Source organism: Glandiceps talaboti, chromosome 3, assembly GCF_964340395.1.
Source record: "Glandiceps talaboti chromosome 3, keGlaTala1.1, whole genome shotgun sequence".
Classification (NCBI taxonomy): Eukaryota; Metazoa; Hemichordata; class Enteropneusta; family Spengelidae; genus Glandiceps; species Glandiceps talaboti.
Genome location: NC_135551.1, coordinates 28,428,380 through 28,432,710, shown reverse-complemented (window position 1 = coordinate 28,432,710; position 4,331 = coordinate 28,428,380). Strand labels below are relative to the sequence as shown.

Below are 4,331 nucleotides of genomic sequence, written 5' to 3'. Positions count from 1 at the left end.
CACGCTAGATATTTGGCTCATGACCACGAATGACCAAAATCTCATGAAAATTTGCCAGCACACATAAGGAATCCGCCCGAGCTATTGTCACGAGCTATTGTGCGCCTGGCTTAAGAATATTTAGGGAACGAATAATGTCTTTCTGAAATAGCAAGTAATTGTAGGTGATGTAAAATCAAGTTCCTGCAGTGGCATTCCCCTTAATGGGTGAAACTTGTTAACAACTTCTCGCAGTCATGACTGCAGGGCATATGTTGATAATAGCATATCTATATTGAAGTTGACTCTGAGCATTTTATTTCTTTCATCTAGCCCAATCTTGTAAAATATGGAAAATTTCTCTAAATTTATACTTTTTATTCATGACTGGCTTTTAGCTATGGACAGTGTGTCTTTATTATATGAAATCTCCTTCAGGTATCCCCCTTATGTGAAACCAATTGAAAACTCCAAACTTTCACTCCAACAATTTCGATGCTTTGCGGACAATATTTCGAGAGTGTTTGAGGTGTATCAGGGATGCATTTTAGAATACTAGTATATCCTGCAGCATCGCTGTGAATGATTAAAAATATCTGAGATTAAATCGCCTGCTGATATACATCTAGTACTCATTGATACAGTCATGACGTCAACATGTTGTTACATTTGCGATTGTGTAATTAACCCTGCCATATCGTGGGACCAACACAAATTGAATACCTAAGCCAAATTATAGCTGTCAAAATATTTACCAAAAATAATCATGACAATATTACACTTGGTAGGTATATTTCAGTTTTCTAGATAACTTTGAAACAACAGCATAGAAACAACTAATAAATGCTGGTAGCACTTTCGTAAATTCAGCTTCTGTTAGTTTTCTGTCAATTCTCCAAAAAAAGTAGAAAAAGCAAAGACAAGGAATTTCACTTTTATGACAAGCCGTCAATTTATTCGAACTGTGGTTGTCTAGGAGGCACGGATTACAGCTGATATGTGACCCGGCACGTAATCATGATCACGTATCAATTCAACATATTTATGTACAAACAACTTGGGTATAAGCAAATAAAATGACCTATATTTCCAATCGTTTCAAACTTACTTTGGAAACAAAGGAGCACTGTTTCTATGAGCACATGTACAGTTGTAGAATATTACATCCACAGAGTAATACGATTGTGAAGTTCGTATCTACATTCACGACAGAGAAAATGGCCTTTTTGAACATGAGCGACAACAATGCTTACTGGTAAGCCCAGCTCATTGCACGATTCATGGATTACGGAAAAAAAGTATACGGTTTCATTTGCTGTTAACAATTTGAACAGCATCTGATGCCATCGAAAGGTACTGGCAAGATGGCTTCGTTTGAATCCCTGGGCTGTATTTTAACTTATCCAAAATCGGGGAACAATCTAAGATGTTCTGTTTTTTTTTTATTTGTTTTATTGTCAATTAGAACTTTATAGAATCAACTGTTCAGCTAATGGGTCTGGGGTTAACGAATGCGCTCTGGACGATGGTGGCACTTTAAACAGTAACTATATTACACAAGTACTCTCACGTACTTTACCTCGTCCAAAGTACAATGAGAAGGTCAACGATAGATGAAAGCAGGTTTATGTGGGACGTGTAAGTGGGGTTGAAAATTAGAGTACAATCCCGACCATGAGATCTTGTTGCTTGCCCCAAAGACATAGAATCACGTGACAAAGTAAGAAAGGAGATTCAGAAAATTGTTTAAAAACACAGGTTGGTTGGGATCACTAATCCATCCTGAGTTAACGCCATTAAGGTTAAATGTTAGACTTAACAAGTGATTTGCCGATGTTTTCGCCAGTGAACAAACCATAGAAAGCCTTTTGCATGTTTTCGAATCCCTCGTAGATGTGCATGTCCAATTTCAGTTTTCCCTGTAAAACAGAAGTCATGTGTGATTAACGCTTGCCTTTACTTGAATATTGCAAAATTTACATTGTCATTGGCAAATTTAAATTACAGTGTGAGAGATGAGTATCTAGCAGGAACACAAACTTTGTAATACAAATGGTAAAAGCATAGGTCTTAACCACATGTAGTTAGTGCCAAAACTGGTGTCAGAGTTAGATATAGGTTACCACATATATTCATGATTACAATGTATGGAAACGTGCAACAGCTGAAATGATTGTATATTTTGATCACCATGATGAGGTGAAGACAGCTACTTGGAATAACTTTATCGTTTATTTGAACCAGTATTAGCTGCCGCTATTAGATCGATTTTGATAACATCGCAAAACAAAACAAAAAGCTGTCGACCTTGCTTGTCTAGGTCAATGCCGATTTTTCTTTACCTGCAAGTACCACTCTGCCATCTGTTTTATTCCTTCCGGATATCGAGCTAAGTACGATCGTACGATAAATCCTTGAGCTTTCACTTCTTTGGAAACCATCACACCATCTTGGCATGGAACTAATTGACGAAAAGAGGATGTCAATGTCAATGTTACGAAATCAAACACGTGTGTGCATGTGTGCAACGCAGCACATATGCATACATACATACATACATACATACATACATACATACATACATACATACATACATACATACAATGTACATACATACATACATACATACATACATACATACATACATACATACATACATACATACATACACACACACATACAATGTACATACATACATACATACATACATACATACATACATACATACATACATACATACATACATACATACATATTTGTGCACCACATTGACTCACCTTGTTCAAGATCGTTCCTGTTATACATCGATATTGCACCGCATTGACTCATACGAGCATACTTGTTGAAGTGGTTTCGAACAGTCACTGAAAACATACCTCCCACCTTAGAATGAAAAAGAAATGTGATACTAATATCCATTTTTCCCCGAAGGCTCTCAAAGACCCTACACGAATAGGGTATATGATGAACCAACATGCAAATATCTATACCACGCATCTTTTTTATGAAAAAACCCTACATTTGTATAAAGTAAGCAGTTACCCTCAATTTACAATGTTGTATTATAGAAATCGTTGCACGTCGTGGCATTTATTCCCGACATTTATAATGTATCTGCTTTAGTATTCACCTCTTTTGTTAAACGAGGACTAATTGACGATAAGACCACGTGATGACAATCTTTCACAAATACGGCTTTTAAACTTATATTTGATAAGTCGGTTTTGATACTTAGTGACAAATTAGCATAAACCTGTTCCCGAGAAAGTTTCTTTTCCTATCTATCAATGACTGACGTGTACAAGCTTCTAATTTAGAATTAAAATTAACTTTGACTTGATGCTTAGCTCAAAAAACTTGAAAGATAAATATTTAACATAGGCACGTTGTTGGTGTTGATGATTATAAATAATGATAGTCTAGAGTATTTTGTCTCACTGAAGAGTGAATGCTTAGTGATTTATATTCTGTTTCTTTGTTGAATTAACAAGACTTAATACGGACATACGTTGTCGAAGTACAAGTCAACGCCGTTTGGGGCTGCTTTCTTCAACGACTCGTCTAAGTCCACCTTCTTATAATTGAAAGCTTCGTCGAAACCTAATTTTTTGAGGAACGTAACTTTTTCGTCTGAACCAGCATACCCAATGACTCGACATCCCTGAAAATGGTACATAATAAACAGTCAGTATAAATTGTACAATGAATGACGTCACGTTGTGTGTTTGTAATTTACATGTTGTGGGAATAGTGTGTATTGGCACTACTTATGAGATATATTTATATACTAACTGAGTCCAAAATACATTGACCTTTTCCAAGGCATAATGACCCACCTTAAAAGTTAGATTTTTGACAAATTTGTTCTCATTTTCACCAGAAATGGTTCATTAGTGTCTGATGTTGGCTGGAATTTCCAGCCACAAACCAGAGATGGTTCATAGGTCTCTGTGGTTGGCTTGAATTTCAAGCCACAAACCAGAGATGGTTCATAGGTCTCTGTGGTTGGCTGGAATTTCCAGCCACAGACCTTAAAAATCACCCATATTATGCACAAAGTGGTGAAGAAAAATAGCCTATTTCCACTTTTTTGTGCATATAATGACCATGAAATTGACCATTTGGAATGGTCAATGTATGGAATGGTCAATGTATTTTTACGTAATACTACAGCAATTCTTCAAGGTTTTCCTATCACATTATATTACCGTTTAACCTGCCAGACATAAGACAATTGTTTACATATAATAGGGTTGTCATCTCGTATTGTGTAGTCTTGACAACCCTAGTATTTTTTTTTATCATGATGAATTTCTACTGTTAACTGTGTGTTTGCAATGTTACTGTTAAAA

General features: G+C 36.0%; 1 protein-coding gene across 1 annotated transcript in view; it reads right to left on the bottom strand.

The window, feature by feature from the left end:
• Positions 1-1,781: 1,781 nt before the first annotated feature.
• The window catches only part of LOC144433351 (prostaglandin reductase 1-like), a 9,262-nt gene continuing 6,712 nt past the window's right edge, over positions 1,782-4,331 (bottom strand). The window contains exons 7-10 of the mRNA XM_078121657.1: positions 3,488-3,640; positions 2,757-2,862; positions 2,322-2,440; positions 1,782-1,898 (exon numbers count right to left, since the gene is read on the bottom strand). Coding sequence (XP_077977783.1) covers positions 1,782-1,898; positions 2,322-2,440; positions 2,757-2,862; positions 3,488-3,640 — 495 coding nt within the window. The remainder of the gene's footprint in view (positions 1,899-2,321; positions 2,441-2,756; positions 2,863-3,487; positions 3,641-4,331) is intronic.